The following is a 19,038-nucleotide window of genomic DNA, read 5'->3' as shown; positions in this document are numbered from 1 at the left end:
AATTAAATGCATTTCCTAAAAACTTACAGCATAACCAACTTCGTCCATCAGTACTGATGACCAAGCAGACTGTGCATATATTGAACTATATATGAAACGAAGGAAAAACAGAACACTACAGTAGTGCAAGTGTTTATTGACCAATCAATCAAGGAATTCGTGCCAAGTATGAAGTATGGAGAACCAAATGTGACAGGTGAATGACTCCAAAACTTCCAAACCAACAACTTGAGTGTGAAGGCTAGCTAGCTTTAAATCAAAATTTGGGAACTTTATCTACACAGGCACCTGTTTCTACGATTATCCCATGGTATATATAATAACACAAAGTATCTAATTTAGAATTCCAAGAAGTAACCTTTTACCTGAATCGCAATCATTTTACTTACAATGGAAAAGCGACGGGGAAGTGTTTGATACCAATGCATTCTCTTCTACGACAATTTACCAACAAAATAGTATATGACATGCCTGCCTGTATAATCTTCTCTCTGCATAAACAGCGTTGCATGCTGACTCAAAAAGTCGTTTCACACCACAAAAACATGTGTACAAATCTTGGACAGAATGTAGAAATCTAAATCAAATTTGAATTTTTTTCTTTATGTTAAAACATCTTTAAAAATTAAACACAGTGATCACCAAACAAAACATACAATAGAATACAAAAAATACAAAACCTGATTATTAGATAAAGCTTTGTTTCACACACAATCATTTACCTGTTATACTTTGACCTTTCCTAATATACCGGATCAATAGACGCATTCTTAGTCTGGCCTATATGAGTACATATTAGTACTTAGGGCAGGCACGTGGCATCGTTTTTGAAAGGGGGGGGGGGGCAGACTCATCCAAAAAATCTTGACAAGCAAAAAAAAAAAAAAAAAAAGGAAATTTAAACTTTTCCAAAATCTTCAAAATCCTAGCTGGCATAGTATATAACACATAACTTCAATTTCACTCCTTATTTCCTTATTTTCATATCAATTTTTTACATACTCCCAAAAAAGTGGGGGGGGGGGGCAACTCCATGATAATTCAATTTTTTATATGTAAATTTTAAAAAATTAGTTGCTGCGAAAAAAAGTGTGGGGGGGGGGGGGTCAGGCCCCCTCATGCTACGTGCCTGTAGGGTTACGTGGTTTGAAAAAAATCTACCACAAATATGGTAGAATACCTCTATTTCTGCAAAGGTTAAACATGTATATGAAATGTCATGTTGTAAATTTTGCATTTACCGGGTGGCAGTAAATACAAAATCGTCATGCTTTAAATTTGTTATTTACTGCCACCCGGTAAATTCAAAATTTACAACAAGACCTAAGGAAAAACAATTTTTTTTTGAAAAAAAAATGAGTAAATGACTTCATGAGAGAAAAGCATCTTTTGGACAATGATGACTGACATCAAGCTTATTGCAATATATTTTTTCAAATGAATGATTGGTAAAAAGGGGGAATATATTGACCGTACTAAAATCTTTAATTTTGCATTACTTTATTAAAATCAAAGCCAAACTGTTTTTTTTTTTAAATTCTTATTCAATTCACCTTTTACATATATGAAATCCATGCAAAGAGATAAGGCGGATTGAAAGTTTATAGAAAAAATTATAAAAGGATTGGATTGTCGCATCCATCTATAGTCAGACTTTCCTTGAGATGAAAATCTCTGTATCATAACATAGGAAAATCTTCAATTTTAAAATCAAAATATCACCATTTTTCTTTACCAAATAACAGTTTATGACCAAAAAAATATTAAAGAGTTTAAGGTATACTTGGTGGGAAGTTTGTCGACCACCTAACCCCTTACACGATTTTTGAAAGCTTCTCCATTATCCTAATCATTAGGATTGAAATATTAAGTATCTTAAATTGGAGTTACAACTATACATGCTGTTATATTCTGAAAGTCATATTCTAGTTAATAATCTTCAATGTTTCTCTGATTTACAAATGAGTCAATATAGAAAATGATTTGATCTAGTTGAGGGTTGGGATTATAACCGTTATTAAGAAACTATTTAAATAAAAAGAATATATCTAGTAGAAATACATCATGTAACAGTAGTCTTTTTATACAAATATATGGTGACTAACTAATCACTTAAAAGGTAAAATATTCATTGAATTGAAACTTAAATCAAATACATCAAAGAAAATTTCCAGTACGTGGAGACTACACTAATAAAATATATATCCTTCTTCCTATATTTCATAAAACCAACCAGAAAACAACACAACACTGACAAAATCAGATAAAAAAAAATATCGTGACCTTACTAATATCAAGGACGATGTTTTCTTTGTATTAAGTAAAGTTCACCATTTTAGACGCTTAAATTCGTATATTATTGTCTATTTTGAATACATTCTAATTTTATAAAGTATCTTAACGCCAAAAAAATTTGACAATGAGAATAAAATCATTGAAAGTTTGATCCGCCTCAATTAACCAGGTGCATTGGTTTACCCGTTTTACTTATTTCCAGCATTGTCCTCTTATTATCACCGTAATTTGGAAAACCAGAAATATTGGCGAGGGTTCACTTTTGAATGGTCAACTGAGATAAGTAAAAGAATGTTGCATCTAGGTCAATAAATCATCTACGTATCCTAAAAAGTCAATTGTCCCGTGGCAGATGATTCAAGACTTTGACCTACTTTGGATCAGGAACATCATATATGGTGAAGCGGACATTTACGACCACAAAAAGTGAGGCCTTTTATTGCAGACTTCGGCTTTAGTGCTGAAAGTAATCTGTTCCCCCTGGTCTTTCTTATGGTGAAAGCTGTCCCCGCGTACATTAATTGTCAATATTTGCATATTTATTTTTTCGATGTATAAAATGATGTCCAACGGTACTCATCTCGCATTTGCCACAGGATTTGCAAGCTGCCAGGTAAGGCCCGGAACAGCCGAGTTATTTTTATTGGAGTAGTGCTCGATTGGATTACTGTCTGTAATATTCAACATGTATTGTGATAGGACTACTCTTCTGATAAAATGTGCAAGCGTGTTAATTTGAATTAAACCGTCTTTAAAAAGGATTTCTCATCAGAATTAATTTAAAAAGTAGCCATGGTATCAATTTTGACTATAGAATTGAAACAAAAAAATCCAGAAAAATTATTTTTATGAATTTATTTATGTTTTTTAATGATGAATATAATTCTTGTTGTCCGTTGTCAATTTGTAATAATCTCATCATTTTGTGATTGTATAGTTTGCTTGTATGTATGTATGAATGTATGTTTAATAATTGTTTTGTGTCGTTATTTTATCCCTGCATCTACACCATCATCATCTATGTGTTCCCCTAACAACTGTAAACTGTAATAATATTGTGGAGTGTGGTTTGCGTTTTAAAGCGTCTTCTAAACACAGAGTAACAAGCATCAAAGTGACGTTGTGGTATCTGCTCAATTTGTTTGAATGTGTCATCCTCAGTTGTTTTTAGTGTCTGCTCTATGTTTCATGTATTGGCATTTGCTTTATCCGTTTCATAACTGTACTGTCTGCTTAATATGATCCGATGTACAATCTACAAACTCTCCGTGTTCAAACCCGACCATTACGAGCTTTAATCCTGTGTTGTTACCACATGCAGTAATACTGTGATGTCATTTTTATGTTGTTTTGTCTTATGTCGTTAATCTGCATCCCAAAGTGTACTTCTCAAACTTAAAGGTGTCATCAACTACGGGTTTTGGCAGGTGCGAGATGTCCCAACTGTCCGTATGTTGTGCCGTTTTATGCTGTTGTACATTAGTCTATGTACTGTACAAGGAACTTACCTTTTACAGTCGTGCATTCGTTTTCGTCGGTAGCTTAGGTGGCGGATTTATTGTTATGTCCTTTTTGTCTGGTTTCGGAGAAAATGGAAAGAAAACTGGAGAACCGTTTTCCCTTTTTTGCAGAAAATGAGACGAGGAGTGTGTTTATTACTGGTTCTGTCCCTGGTTGGGCAGTCGTTATCACAAACCACAACAAATACTTTTGGAATAGGCGACACACTAAGAAGAGTGATAACTTCCTATCCCTGGTTTGCGATTGCGGCTGCAGCTCCATTTATTGCCGCTAATAGTTTGGGTCCGAATCCCTCCGGGTTAATGCTCAGCAGACCCCCATTCCCTCCTCCGCCGCCATTCTTCCGAAGACCTTTTCCCATGATGCCCTTCATGAGACCTCCTCCTCCTCCAATCTTCGTCGTACGACATGGTAAGGAAATAGGAATTCTTGAATACAATGCAGTTCTGTAGAGCTGTTTTTTTACTGGGGAAATTCTCGCACTGATTTGAAATAAGTGTTTTGTTGAGTAAATCTGTCGGAAAAAATTCATGTATTTTTCGAGTTTTCATCATCACCATCTGAAATATAAAAACACTATCCAACCCCCTCCCACCCAGTCCTGAACCCGCCCGACACATAGATGATGGTTGTAGTTACATGGGGTTTAGTAGATGGTAATTGATACATTTTTCTTCATTTTTCATCAGCACAATGAAGATTTGCATTAAAACTCTGCTAATTTTGGGAATGGCAACTACAATCTTATCTCAAAGTACCAATATATTTGGTCAAATTGGGAATTTCATCACAGGATATCCTCTTCTTGCATTGTCTTTCGCTGGCCCGTTCCTTGCAAGAAATGGTTTGGGTCCGAACCCCTCTGGCGTCATTATACCTCCACCGCCGGCTTTTATCGGTGGTGGACGTCGCTTTATCGGGGGTGGACTTCCTCCACCTTTTATAGGACCCTTCCCACCCCGCCCCGGAATGTTGTATGGTAAGTGATGCCAAAGCCTAACCTTAACGCACGTCATTTAACTTTCAGGCCATTCGAAGTCGTATTGAGAAATGATAGGTATATATTTGGTAAGTTTGGTGTGTGACGGAATAACATGGGACCATGTTTTCCTCTCAAGAAAAGAAACTACTTACAGACACTAGCTGTTTCATGTTCTTACTAATGCCTCTTTTTTCTTAACTACTTTCTGCTTTGTCTATCATTTTATAGTTAATATACTGACATTATTATTTTGCTTTCACAATACACCGGTGAAAATTCTGTTAAGCCCACGTGACTGTTTTCGGGGTTTCCTAGAATATTTTCCCGGAAAAAGATTGCACCCATTCACTTTCTAAAATTTTGCTGTTTGTGAAAAATGTCTTAAATATATGTCACTTGAAATAAACCTAACTTTAAAAAGTAAAAACTGTCGCTGAATAATTTATTGATGGACGATTAACGCCATAATGGCAAATTATTTTTAGCATTAAAATTTTTATTGTTATAATTTTGTTAATTGAGCTTTTTGATATTTTCAATCATTGATATTTGTATTTTGTTTGTTGTTTTGTTTTTGAGATGATACTGACCAGTTTACTGTCAACGTATTATTTTTGTAGGTTAACTTATATGGATGAGGATGATAGGGCAAGTCAAGGTATGAATCAGGACTCTTGATCTAACTTATTTACGATTTAAAAAAAATGTTTTATTATGTTATACATGCATTTTAATGATACGTTTTTCATTTTATTATTTTGTAGGATGTGTTTCATTTTCTGGCGTCTTCCGGTGTAAATTTCATCACACTTGCGTCCCTGAAATCAACAGTTTTGTTGGCGGAGTTACATTGTGACATTATCAGTTATATGTTATTCTCAGACAAAACTTACACTGGCAATGAATCTAGTTATTTTTATTCATTTCGGTTCCTTGTGTAACAACTTTAATGTATGTTATTAAATTAATAATATTACGAATATATCATCATAGCAGATAATTGTTCAAACATCTCTATATCAACCCAGATTTGTTTGTCCGTAAATTCGCGGTTATTTTTGTTGTATGCAAATAAATATATTAACCAAAAATTTAATTTTTCTGTTATCAATCTGAATCATTGAAATTAAATAAAAGACCACTGGAACCGCAGTTGGTGGCGATTGGTACCTTGTGTATTAGATTTGGCTAAGGCCTGATACTAGGGTATTTATTTTTCAAAAATTATAACGCCAGGTGCCTGGAGCGGGCACTTGCAACATAATCATCATATGCAGTACACGTTATTACATGCAATACAGAGCGTATCATTTTCTATAACAATGTATTTTTAGGACATCAAAGTAGGAGACAGGCTACAATAAAGCTTTAATTACAAGTATTCAGTTACGGGTTTTGTTCTGTCAAAAAAAAAAAGACACTAGTCTCGATGTGAATTAGTTCTAATGCGTAAATAAATGCGTTCTAATGCGTAATAAAGTTCTCGGGCCGCTCAAAAAGAGCTTGGAAGGCTGCCATTTTTTAAGTTTTATAAAATTAAATGCTCGTTTTTCATTTCTACCGAATGTTTTAATTTGATAACAGTAAATTATACAATAATAGAAAGTGATTGATATAAATAGTTTTGTATAAAATTTACATTCAAAAGATCAGTCTATGTAACTTTAAAGATTTACGGCTTTAAAGGAAGTTATTTTATAAAACGCAGTCCTCTCCTACAAATTAATTTGGAGTTTGTCAAGAGGTTTTTTTTTTAAGTTGAACAGTCATTTTTCTTTTGGTTTCATGAAAGTTATTTCCATATTTGAAAGTTTGGTGGTGTGATTTATTCTTTGATTTGTTAAATTGTTAATATTTTTGAATTAAGAATGAAAATGTTCCAATGAAACTAAAAAACATTAAATGAGATCTTGGCCCTTTAACAAAAGTAAAAATAATTTATTACACGTAATTGGATAGTGTAAATAAACACAAAAAACATGGAAGCCGCTTAATTTTTAATTCTTAACGTGTATTTGAAACTTCGCAAAATATTCCTTATTTGTAAAATAAATAGAGGGAAATTAAAATTATATGATATATACTTAATTTAGGACACATTCATGTTCAAGATAAATTATGACATTCTCTATTTAATCGAACACAAAATAAAAGCCTGCCATTCAGTCAGCTTCAACGCGACTTTAGGTTACTAAGGTAGAACTGAATTGGAAAGTTTCGCCTCCAGTGTTTTCTCCAGACCTTATAGTCCACATCCAGGTAACTAAATGACACGAATACCTGCATGTATCCCTTTGTTTCATTTGCCACTCTTTAACACTCTTTAAAAAAATTAATACATTGTATTCGATATTTCATGAAGTAATTACATGTATAAAAGTAACCTTTGAACAACACAACAACACGTCTACCCTTTTTTGAAAACGGCAAGTTATAATTATATTGCTAACGAACATCAGTAATTAATCAAGTTATAACTTATTTGTATTACTATATGAATTATAACTTTGAATAACTATATGAATGATATAAATTCTATAGATTATGCGAAGAAATTATGGCAAGAATTCCTTGGTAACATTAATTATCACAGATCAGGAAGAGCTGTCAGACATGTTCTGTAACCGAGGTACATGTATAATGATTGCGGCCTTCATACAGATACCGCGTGTACATTACAGCATGGAATCTTATATATAAAACCTACTGTACGGTGGATGGACACCACGCTGTAGATCAACTATCAGTAAGCATTAACGTGTTTTTCACTCAAGTAAAACTATGACTACCATGCAGGACTAGTAAACAAAAAAAAAAACCCGCTAAATACAATGTACTTCTGTAAAATATTGAATGTTAACAGTTAACGCAACCAATTTAGCCATTCACTCTATGACATCTATTAGTTAGAGGTAAACAAATATTTACGTTCTGTTTTAGGTTAAAACCATGAAGTCCTTCCTGACCTTGACCTTGGCTGCCGTCCTTTTGGCCAGCTGTTCCGCCCAGTGGCGCAGGGGACCATTTATCGTCGGCTTTGGCGGGGATGATGGAATCTTCGACGATGGATTCTTCGATGATGACTTTTACGATGATGACTTTTACGACGATGATTTCTTCGATGACGACTCCTTTGGTTTCTTCCTTGGCGGGCCAAGGAGGGGAGGATTCGGAATGGGAGGCGTTTCTCCATTCGTCGGAGGAATGAGCGCTGGTGGATTTATGGGAGGAATGGGCGCTGGTGTTGGTGGATTTATGGGCGCTAGTGGATTTGGAGGAATGGGCGGTATGATTGGGGGACGCATGGGAGGATCCGGATATGGAAAGAAACACTACGGGGGATACGGAAAGAAGATGAGCGGATATGGTAAAAAGATGACCGGATACGGAAAATCTTCCGCAATGAGTGTACCAATGATTTCAGGTAAGCATATTATTCTTTAAGTATCAATATTTTAAAATCTTTCAAATAAGAAAATATTGAATTATATATATTTTATTTTTCAAGGATACCAGACAGCAGGCTATCCGTCAGGAGGATATGCTGGAGCCTCCTCCTATTCCCAGGCAGGATATACCGGATCATATCCCCAAGCAGGATACAGCGGAGCATCTGCCTATTCCCAGGCAGGATATACCGGATCATATCCCCAAGCAGGATACAGCGGAGCATCTGCCTATTCCCAGGGAGGATATGCCGGATCATACTCCTATCCCCAGGGTGGATACAGCGGAGCATCTGCCTATTCCCAGGGAGGATATGCCGGAGCTACCCCTTACTTTTCTTCTTCACTTGGGGGTCAATACTAACTATTTAGGTTAAGCGATGAATTGTATTAAAAACACATGTATTTACGAATATATAATTAGGCAGAGCACTTTCTGTAGATTATTGCATCAAAATTGATATAATATCAGCTCCTTTTGTATGTTTTTGTCATATATAATATATTTCATTAATTTTCAGTATTTTTTTTAAAGTATCGCGAAAGCAATAAGCTTGTGCGTAGAATCTCTGTCCCGAGTACATACATTACTAAATCACATGTACTTATAAAAGACTGAAGCGTGCGCAGTCTGAAGTTCCGTGCAGCATATTTTATTTTACTATATGCCAATGTTATAATCAACAGCATAAAAAGAAAACTATCGAGTAACCTATAAATGTAGTATTTGAAAGGTTACTGCGATTTCTTTGCTGAAAATGTGATAATTAACAATAAAAAGATTTAAGCTGTTTATTTCCCGGTGTGTACATGTAAAGACACGTCCCACGAATGATCATGGTTTCAAACTTCCATGGTTTTGGAAACTATAGTGACATATATATGAAGCGTATATTTTATTTCTATTGTATGCTATAAATATTTGTTTATGGAAAGAGTGGTCTAATCTTCTAATTATGTTCCGCTCTCAGATGAATATTCCTACGATAACAATATGTTTATATCATATTCATGTATATCAAAAAAGTTAAAATCGTATAGTACAATATCTGTTTATTTTTAAAGCAATGTCTACTCTTCCCACATGTATTAAGATGGATGCTCTATTTAATGTTTATTGTATATACTTTATGTCTATGATTATCTTGTACTAATCATAAAATAAGAATAAAGAAATAAATAAACAAACGTTTAAAAGACTATCTAGACTTATTTCATCAACTTAATCAATTGAATTCATACAAGAATAGAACAATTGCGACTGGCAATCAGACAATGCAAGAAATTTGTAGAAAATGAATACTTTTGCAATACTGAGTATTTTGTATAATAAATAATGTTTTAAGTTCCAGACGCCAAAACAATAAACTGAACCTAGTTTAACTTAGCATTTTTATTGTGAAGCCGTCGACGAATTTCTAGGTCATTAACTTTGCAAACCCTTTAGATAGACACCCTCCTGTTGAATGTTTCAATTCCTTATTTTCTAATTATCGCATATATTTTATGACAAACTATTGAACAACCACAGACGATAGAACACAAATCCGAATAAAAAACGTCAATAAAAAACACATTTGGCCAGGCTAAAATTTCAAGGAAAACCAACAAAAACTTTGTCTTTCTGTCATTGTCGGTCCATCCTATGTCTGAAAATAAAATAATTTAAAAGTACTGTTTAGAAAATTAGTCTCAAGATTTATCACAAACCTAAAATTCCTTCTTAGTTGTTTTGAACAGGCTAATATTTTCATCTTAAAGGGTACCTGCAGCCCAGCCGATGTGAAACATATGTTAAAGAGTTTATTTACCAAAATTTAATGCAAAAAACCGCATCGAAATCGGTGCAAAAATAACGGAGTTACGCCTCTTCAAAGTGGCTATTTTTACCTGCTTTGGGAAATCTAATCAAGAGAAAACAGAATTAAGCGATAACGAGGCTTCAGCGGAAGTGACGTCACGAGGTCAACAGGAGGGAAATTTCCTTTCAAAGCTATACAAATTAAATTCGATTTTTCAGCCAAAATGATTGATATAGGTCTGATGATTTGACTTATCTTGTTATTTTAAGTATTGTAGATCTAGAAATTTGTATCCGTTATTATTTTATTACAATCAGATTTCTTTTAAAAGGATTTTAAAATTTGTTTTTCTCGTCGCCTTTTTACCGATGAATACGATATCTTAAAACGCTTACATAGGCAAATTCATGTTCATTATTCATTTTTTGATTACATAATATCCTTACACACACGAGTGATCCGAGACAATGACACAGGTAAACAGGTAAACTAACGAAGCCACTGCTCCAGACACACGTGTATCTGGGGTATGTATACACAAGGTACACGAGTCTGGTGAACGAAGAGAGGGTTTCACACCTCTAGGCGGGTAAATTGATTTGTGTATAATTAGCTACTCAATTGTTAAAAGATAAAACAGAGAAATAAATTAGACTGTGTAAAATCAAGCATTCGTCAACTAAAACATGTGTATAGTCCGTCCATCAGTGATCAAATAATCATGCATGATACTATTAAATAGTAAAACTAATGTTCGAAGTAAATGCCTTTATTGTTACTTATCTAATCACTTAATAATGACTAAATTTATAATTCAGCAATTGAAACCTTTTTTATGTGAACAAGTTATTATTTCGGAAGTAATTACGTTGTTCTTTACAATTTCTTATTTAATAAAGTGCAACTTTCGAGCGCTATGGTCAGCAATTAAACGCTTTATAACTCCGTAATACTGTCAACGAATATTATGAAATCTGAATAAACTGGAACATTTTGACAAAGGATGTAAATAAATGTAAAATTAAATTCCATTATCGTATTTTTAAAAGAATACGAGACAGACATAATCATGCAGCCATCTTGGACTTTCGCCTTGATCCGTTTATAATCCCGTGTTTGTTTGTTAAAGAATGCATACTATTTTGATTGTTATTGGTCCGATATCAATATTATTGAATAATCAGGCGACATCATTTGTAATTTTATGCCTTATACGAGGAATAGACCCCGAGTTACCTTTTACGAAATATCATTATGTATAATCAATATTATTAATCAGTTAATAATGTCACTGAGAAATCATTCGAAAGAATGACAATATTAACAAAATATGTTTCTTATAACAATAATGCTTTTATTAATTGTCATTTTGCTACATATGGTGTGCATTTATATGTAAAATGTGTTACACATTTGACGAAATTCATGAAGCAAACAATTGTCCGAATTCGGCATTTTTGTTCGATAAAATACGGGTTAAACTCAACCAACAGTATAATTAGTCATCCAGGGTTGATAAGGAAATAAAACAACAGAAAAAAATGTTCATATATCGATAAAACAATGCAAGAAAACGAACAGTTTTCATACGATATTCCTGTTTCTCATACAGCGGCGTTGACCCCGTGACGTCACAGTTCATCTCGCGCCAAATCGACTTGATTCAAAACTCGTTCAGGTGTGAAATCGGGTTTTCCCCAAATATCTCAAAAACTACTTATGCGATCGCTGTAAAATTTTCAGGATGATGTTTTTACATATAGATCCCCATTATATCAAAAATTGACCGGCACTGCAGGTACCCTTTAACAATAACCATTGTACAAATTAAATCGCAGATAAAAAAAAATAAAACCCCATAGTAAATCTCATTCCGTATCGAGAATAAATGCCAAAACATTCAGGCAAGTTGCGAGGGTAGAATTTTAATTGGTTCTTATTCTCTCAAACTAACATGAGCCTCTTTGATTGAATTTTTAAATTAGTAAATAATGTGTAAAAAAAAAAAGAAGATACAATAGATATACGATTATCGTAATTATCGTAAGTGTTTATTGATCAAATCATTATCATAGGTCTTATAAATAAACTTTATCAATTAATTCATGATACGTTCACGTCTGACGGGTTTTATTTCTCAATTTCGGATAAGTTACTACACATTCGTTACTTTGTCAAACAGTTTTAATGGAGTCTTGATCGATTAATTTTTGGAAATATTTCTGATTTCTTTAAGCTATTTTAGTTGAATGACTTTTTTTTCGTAAAATGGAGTATTTGAACATAAGCGGATTAAATTTTAAATCTCTTGCTCTGAAAGTAGTGGATACAATATATTTCGTCCCAAAATGAATGCCTCATGAAACAAGAGGTCCAGGGGCCACATAGCTCACCTGAGCAACAATAGTCATAATTTTCATGGTAAATTACAAGCTCCTTTTGTTGTTTTAGTATTTTTTTTTATTCTGATGTAAAAAAAAAAACCCGTTTGTGGCCCCACCTTTCTCCAGAGAAACATAGTTTGTTCAAACTTTAATCTGCACAGCATGTGCATTCACGCAAGTTTAATTTTTTTGGCTGAAGTATTTTCAAGAAGAATTTTTTTGTATACATTCGTATGAAAAAGTTTGACCCATCCCAATTATGGCCCAACAATACCCCGGGGACCATGATTGGAACAGACTTGAATCTACACTACAAAATTCTTTCAAGCTAGTTCAAATTTTTCTAGCCTAATATTAATAGTTATAAGAAGATTTAAAAGAATATCCACAAAAGTTCGAACTTTTCTGGCAGATCGATTTGAGAAAAAGATTCTTAAAGATTTTCTCTATACATGTATATTCTTTTCTAAAACCTCATTCCCTCATTGTGGCCCAACCCCGGGGACCTTGTTTTGAACAAACCTGAATCTACATCTATTTACCTCAGGATGCTTCCACACTTTGAACTTAACTTGCAAATGCATGGTTTTTGAGAAGAAGATTTTCTCTATTATTCTTATGTAAAACCTCATCCTCCTATTCTCCCCCCCCCCCCCCCCCCCCCAGGGACCATGATTTGAACAAACTTGAATCCACATAAACTGAGGGTGCTTCCACACAAATCTAAGCTTGACTGGCCAAATCATTTCTAAGAAGAAGATTTTGAAAAATACAAGCAATTTTTTAATAATTCTAAATTATCTCCCCTCGCTATATCCTTCGGCTCAGGCGAGCTAATAAAAAGATCAAAATCCTTTAAAACTAACTTATGAATCAATTTGTCGCTTTTTAAATCAAAAGTATGATGGTTTATTTATTAGCCTGTTCAAAACAACTAAGAAGGAATTTTAGGTTTGTGATAAATCTTGAGACTAATTTTCTAAACAGTACTTTTAAATTATTTTATTTTCAGACATAGGATGGACCGACAATGACAGAAAGACAAAGTTTTTGTTGGTTTTCCTTGAAATTTTAGCCTGGCCAAATGTGTTTTTTATTGACGTTTTTTATTCGGATTTGTGTTCTATCGTCTGTGGTTGTTCAATAGTTTGTCATAAAATATATGCGATAATTAGAAAATAAGGAATTGAAACATTCAACAGGAGGGTGTCTATCTAAAGGGTTTGCAAAGTTAATGACCTAGAAATTCGTCGACGGCTTCACAATAAAAATGCTAAGTTAAACTAGGTTCAGTTTATTGTTTGGCGTCTGGAACTTAAAACATTATTTATTATACAAAATACTCAGTATTGCAAAAGTATTCATTTTCTACAAATTTCTTGCATTGTCTGATTGCCAGTCGCCATTGTTCTATTCTTGTATGAATTCAATTGATTAAGTTGATGAAATAAGTCTGGATAGTCTTTTAAACGTTTGTTTATTTATTTCTTTATTCTTATTTTATGATTAGTACAAGATAATCATAGACATAAAGTATATACAATAAACATTAATAGAACATCCATCTTAATACATGTGGGAAGAGTAGACATTGCTTTAAAAATAAACAGATATTGTACTATACGATTTAAACTTTTTTGATATACATGAATATGATATAAACATATTGTTATCGTAGGAATATTCATCTGAGAGCGGAACATAATTAGAAGATTAGACCACTCTTTCCATAAACAAATATTTATAGCATACAATAGAAATAAGATATACGCTTCATATATATGTCACTATAGTTTCCAAAACCATGGAAGTTTGAAACCATGATCATTCGTGGGACGTGTCTTTACATGTACACACCGGGAAATAAATAGCTTAAATCTTTTTATTGTTAATTATCACATTTTCAGCAAAGAAATCGCAGTAACCTTTCAAATACTACATTTAAAGGTTACTCGATAGTTTTCTTTTTATGCTGTTGATTATAACATTGGCATATAGTAAAATAAAATATGCTGCACGGAACTTCAGACTGCGCACGCTTCAGTCTTTTATAAGTACATGTGATTTAGTAATGTATGTACTCGGGACAGAGATTCTACGCACAAGCTTATTGCTTTTGCGATACTTTAAAAAAAATACTGAAAATTAATGAAATATATTATATATGACAAAAACACACAAAAGGAGCTGATATTATATCAATTTTGATGCAATAATCTACAGAAAGTGCTCTGCCTAATTATATATTCGTAAATACATGTGTTTTTAATACAATTCATCGCTTAACCTAAATAGTTAGTATTGACCCCCAAGTGAAGAAGAAAAGTAAGGGGTAGCTCCGGCATATCCTCCCTGGGAATAGGCAGATGCTCCGCTGTATCCACCCTGGGGATAGGAGTATGATCCGGCATATCCTCCCTGGGAATAGGCAGATGCTCCGCTGTATCCTGCTTGGGGATATGATCCGGTATATCCTGCCTGGGAATAGGCAGATGCTCCGCTGTATCCTGCTTGGGGATATGATCCGGTATATCCTGCCTGGGAATAGGAGGAGGCTCCAGCATATCCTCCTGACGGATAGCCTGCTGTCTGGTATCCTTGAAAAATAAAATATATATAATTCAATATTTTCTTATTTGAAAGATTTTAAAATATTGCATTACTTAAAGAACAATATGCTTACCTGAAATCATTGGTACACTCATTGCGGAAGATTTTCCGTATCCGGTCAGGAGCGTGAATCTTGTAACAAATATGAGCGAATGTAATCTTTACATTTTGTAACAAACACTTACTTGAATTGAAAAATGTTCTATATACCCTACGTTTTGTATTTCGTTTTACCATGAGATATGCGTTCTGTATTCCTGTAGAAACCATGAAATCCTTCCTGACCTTGACCTTGGCTGCCGTCCTTTTGGCCAGCTGTTCCGCCCAGTGGCGCAGGGGACCATTTATCGTCGGCTTTGGCGGGGATGATGGAATCTTTGATGATGGATTCTTCGATGATGACTTTTACGATGATGACTTCTACGACGATGATTTCTTCGATGACGACTCCTTTGGTTTCTTCCTTGGCGGGCCAAGGAGGGGAGGATTCGGAATGGGAGGCTTTTCTCCATTCGTCGGGGGAATGAGCGCTGGTGGATTTATGGGAGGAATGGGCGCTGGTGTCGATGGATTTATGGGCGCTAGTGGATTTGGAGGAATGGGCGGTATGATCGGTGGACGCATGGGAGGATCCGGATATGGAAAGAAACACTACGGCGGATACGGAAAGAAGATGAGCGGATATGGTAAAAAGATGACCGGATACGGAAAATCTTCCGCTATTGCTGTACCTATGGTTTCAGGTAAGCAAATTTGATCTTTAAGTAATGCAATATTTTCTCTTTTTATAATTCGCAAAATAGGATCGTGTTCACTGAACTATGAAATCATTTTTTACAGGATACCATACATCAAGCTATCCACAAGTAGGGTATGCTGGAGCATCATCCTATTATTAGGCTGGCTATGCCTGAGTATCCTTCTCCCTTCTTCTTTCATCAGGCTTGATATGATGAAAAATCCTTTATTGTAGATTTTGACAAAGATTCTTCTCCATTTAAACTCTTATGCCAAAATAATATATACATTTGTATGTGTGTCGGAGGAACCCAGTATATATAGTTTAAGATGTCACACGAGTGATCCTAGTTTGTTTAGTTTTATATATATGTGGATGTAGCTATATTTTTAACCTATATTAGAGATGTGATATAAGTTTTCTTAAGCAAAATCTTTCTGATCGCTGCACACTTATTTCAGAGAAGTTTGAGAGTTTGTTATAAGATAATAAAACCTTTGTTGCTGGCGAATTTTATTACTACATAGAATGTGCAAAGTAAGTGAATAAGTAATTTTAAAAAAAAAAACCAAAATTTAAGCAGTATGCCATATTGACATATCTAGTTGAGAAATTCAATATTCTGAAAATTATATAAGTATATTAATTATATATTTGTGTAGAAAGAAGGTGGTCAAGTTCAGTAACTTATTCTGGACATGTGTGCCCAACACCAGTTATATGTATTTGTACAGGAAGAATAGGTTCGTGTTACATGATTGCGTATATTCATTAAAAACTAAAATCTTACACTAGATGGAATCATTATCTCTGTTAACGTTTTATTAAACATTGTCTGCTCTCTATAAAGTATATAAGTGAATATGGATTGAACAGCGGGCAAAAATAGCCTATATTAGCTCTCTCCACCTGAGATCAAGGTATAATTATTTATAATACAAATAGTGTATACTTTCATTATATCTATATATTAACATGAATGTTTTATTCCTTGTATGTATATTGTGTATTTATATACCTATTATTTATGTAAATTTTATTTTATGTTTATTGTATCATTCAAATATTTATTAAGAATAAAAACAATATTGATCAAAAAATAAAACAGCGTCTAGCATACCATCACATCTCATAAACCAATTAAGGATATGATTATGGAGTTTGGGTAATGGCAGCAACTAGCTGTTGCTATACATTCCAATATGCAAAATTATTTTTCTTCCAGAACCCCCCCCCCCCCCCCCGATGTTTTCAATTCTCTTTATTGCACATATTTATAATAGCATATGATAACACTATCCAAATAAATCCATTTCTATTAGTTGTTTATCAAAACCGACCTACCCTTTCCAGAAATTAGGGGGAGGGGATTTTTTGTGGTGTCCGTAAATGAATCTATCTAAACCAATGTATCCACTAGAAAAATCAACATATTATATAAAATAGATAAAATGATATTTTAACAAAGGGTAAATTTTTAGGATAATATTTTGTTATCAATATTTAGTGCTGGAAGCGAGTCGGTTTTTGTATTACTATTACACTTATAACTTTTATGAAAATATGTCGAATTTTTATTTCGACCCACCGACCCTATTTTGGAAAAAAAAAGTCTTTAACAACTAATAAAAAATACAAAGGATGGCCTAAACTAATGAAAAATAAGATTCAAGACGGATTTAGACAGTTACATGTGTGCAGAAATGAATATGCATGAAATTGTACGTGAAGCGTGCCTAAAACCACTAAGTAAACGTTTCCGAAATACACGTGTACATGTATTTAAATTATAAATAATAAAGTGGTTACTGTTAGTGTATCAATTTGTCATATCGTAAAGTTTACTAGTAGGTGTAAATATGTCGTATTGTAAAGTTTGCTGTAAATTTACTGGGAGGATGTACATAAAATATTTAAATAATTAAAGTTAAGATAGACTTAGTGGTTTTAAAATCAAAATTCACAATATGTTATACTGTAAATTTTGTATTTACACCCACCAAAAAAAACTTTTCGATTTACAATATGATAATTTCAAATTGCTAGGTAAATGTAAATACAAAATTATACAATATGATATATTACAGATTTTTGTATTTACTACCCTTCAGCAAATATGTAAAAAAAAAAAGGTTATTTTTAGAAGAAATGATACACGTGTAACCATGTTAATCGACAGAAATTAATCTTATAACAGACATCATTTTCAAATATTAATATTGCAATCATAGCGATTATATACATGCACTCTCAACTTTATATGTGTTATTATATTTCAAATATTTTACTACATGAAAGGTTAATATGATAAATCTAGACATAATCAGTGAAATGGTTCATGTTTTAGAGAGACCGTTTATTAAACATATCAATCTAAAAAACTATAAACATGAATGAATTGTAATTATTCTTAAATGAGTAAATCAAAGATGTACACTGTAAAAAAGTGTTCATTTATGTGTGCTTATTTGCTGTTGAATTTAGAACCGGTTTCGTGATCAAAATTCTACGATGCGGGTCAATTTCCAACAGACTAGGGTCTTTATTCAAGCGTGACACAATTGGTCTCAATATTCAACACTAAAAAAATGACCCGGATCGTTCGGATTACTTGATTTGATTTGATTTGATTTGAACATATTTTTATTGTACAAAAATACAATTGGGATTGGGCACAAGTTCCATAACTTAGACCGCCCTCTCCCAATACAGAGACATAATATATAAATAGTGCCTGTTTGGGAGGGTAACAGTTGAAATTGACACTCCGAGAAAACCATTGTCAACCGACGCGAAGCGGAGGTTGACAATGGTTTTCGAGGGGTGTCAATTTCAACTGTTATCCTCCCAAACAGGCACTATTTATTTTGTTATACTGAATGTCTTTTTTAAAAATTTTAAGAAAATTTTACTGCTTTTATATAGGAATAACGTGAATTCTACAGCGAACCGTACGCGCATAATTTTCGCGCATGTAACATTTTTTAATGTTACCCGTTGCCAAGTGCGTTGCTAACGCTGAGGGTAATAGTAAATATTATTAACTGCGTCTTAACCAATCAGACTTCAGTATTTAACATGAAAGTATAACAATACAATATATGTGTACACAATATAATAAAGGTCAGTGGATAGAATGGACGTATACATAGCATAGACATGCATATAATTAACAACGGTGTGCTTGTAGATATAAGATCAGTTAAATCTTTCAGTGTTTTTGATAAAGTTATAAACTAATGTAAATAAATTCTTGTTT

At 33.5% G+C, this 19,038-nt stretch overlaps 2 protein-coding genes and 1 long non-coding RNA gene across 5 annotated transcripts; all 3 read left to right on the top strand.

Moving 5' to 3' along the window:
- Positions 1-2,768: 2,768 nt before the first annotated feature.
- Positions 2,769-5,894, top strand: LOC105326541 (uncharacterized). Of its 3 annotated transcripts, XR_899879.4 has the most exons (5): positions 2,769-2,908; positions 3,927-4,227; positions 4,844-4,884; positions 5,419-5,456; positions 5,563-5,894. It is a non-coding gene; the product is annotated as an uncharacterized lncRNA (long non-coding RNA). The 3 variants fall into 3 exon arrangements; XR_002199406.3 differs by lacking the exons at positions 3,927-4,227; positions 4,844-4,884 and adding an exon at positions 4,506-4,795; XR_002199405.3 differs by lacking the exon at positions 4,844-4,884.
- A 1,540-nt stretch (positions 5,895-7,434) lies between these two features.
- LOC105326540 (prisilkin-39) lies at positions 7,435-8,717 on the top strand. Its single transcript, XM_011426634.4, has 3 exons — positions 7,435-7,544; positions 7,739-8,222; positions 8,307-8,717. The coding sequence occupies exons 2-3, from the start codon at positions 7,748-7,750 to the stop codon at positions 8,606-8,608; spliced, it is 777 nt and encodes a 258-aa protein (XP_011424936.3). The 5' UTR covers positions 7,435-7,544; positions 7,739-7,747; the 3' UTR covers positions 8,609-8,717.
- A 6,543-nt stretch (positions 8,718-15,260) lies between these two features.
- Positions 15,261-16,781, top strand: LOC105326564 (peroxisomal membrane protein PEX13). The gene is made up of 2 exons (XM_011426690.4): positions 15,261-15,783; positions 15,881-16,781. Exons 1-2 carry the CDS (start codon positions 15,276-15,278, stop codon positions 15,937-15,939), a joined length of 567 nt encoding a protein of 188 aa, XP_011424992.2. The 5' UTR covers positions 15,261-15,275; the 3' UTR covers positions 15,940-16,781.
- Positions 16,782-19,038: the final 2,257 nt, after the last annotated feature.

Source organism: Magallana gigas, chromosome 6 (assembly GCF_963853765.1).
Source record: "Magallana gigas chromosome 6, xbMagGiga1.1, whole genome shotgun sequence".
In the NCBI taxonomy this organism is placed as follows: domain Eukaryota; kingdom Metazoa; phylum Mollusca; class Bivalvia; order Ostreida; family Ostreidae; genus Magallana; species Magallana gigas.
Note: the sequence above shows the minus strand (reverse complement) of the source record. Positions and strands in the feature narration are given on the sequence as shown.

Excerpts from the sequence above, each read along its gene's own strand:
- LOC105326540 (XM_011426634.4), top strand. The coding sequence starts at position 7,748 with ATGAAGTCCTTCCTGACCTTGACCTTGGCTGCCGTCCTTTTGGCCAGC. Across the intron at positions 8,223-8,306 it reads GAGTGTACCAATGATTTCAG|GATACCAGACAGCAGGCTAT; the intron begins GTAAGCATATTA and ends TTATTTTTCAAG.
- LOC105326564 (XM_011426690.4), top strand. The coding sequence starts at position 15,276 with ATGAGATATGCGTTCTGTATTCCTGTAGAAACCATGAAATCCTTCCTG. Across the intron at positions 15,784-15,880 it reads TGCTGTACCTATGGTTTCAG|GATACCATACATCAAGCTAT; the intron begins GTAAGCAAATTT and ends CATTTTTTACAG.